The following is a 515-nucleotide window of genomic DNA, read 5'->3' as shown; positions in this document are numbered from 1 at the left end:
TCTCCAAAGACAGAGCAGTAGCTTTCAATAAGGGTCTGAACGAACTGGATGCTAAATGAAGAAAGACCTTAGGTGGGTGAACAGGCAGAAAGAAGTGGAGAAGCAGAAGTCGCTGGCCAGACTCCTACCCCAAGGGGTCCCATGGAGAAAATCTAGAGCTAGTCCCCATCCAGCGGTCACAGAGAAAATTCAGGGCTAGTCCCCATCCAGGGCAGTTTGCTGGGGATAAAAAAGCAGCAGTGATAGGGGAGCTCTCCCTCCGGCTCAAAATTTTCTCGCTGAGACCCTCCATCCTTCCAAACACATCCAGACAAATATATGGAAAGGCGAAGAGAAGAAGGTACCCAATATCTCTGATACCTGATACAGGAATCCGGCTCTTCTTGGCAGTTCACGTTGCACATGAAGCGCTCCCAGTGCAGCCAGCCCATGGTAGGGGTCATCGCAAAGACGTTGTCCATGACCCAAGCCCTAGGGAGCCCGTAGGGAACCAGGACAACGGCTTGGCGATGACC

The 515-nt window shown here is 52.0% G+C and overlaps 1 protein-coding gene across 1 annotated transcript in view; it reads right to left on the bottom strand.

Annotated features, from left to right (window-relative positions):
• GLA (galactosidase, alpha) overlaps positions 1-515 on the bottom strand; it is a 9877-nt gene that overhangs the window by 9107 nt on the left and 255 nt on the right. The window contains 1 exon segment of the mRNA XM_010862936.1: positions 361-499. Coding sequence (XP_010861238.1) covers positions 361-499 — 139 coding nt within the window.

This window comes from Bison bison, unplaced genomic scaffold (genome assembly GCF_000754665.1).
Source record: "Bison bison bison isolate TAMUID 2011002044 unplaced genomic scaffold, Bison_UMD1.0 scf7180017858348, whole genome shotgun sequence".
NCBI classification, from domain to species: Eukaryota; Metazoa; Chordata; class Mammalia; order Artiodactyla; family Bovidae; genus Bison; species Bison bison.
Note: the sequence above shows the minus strand (reverse complement) of the source record. Positions and strands in the feature narration are given on the sequence as shown.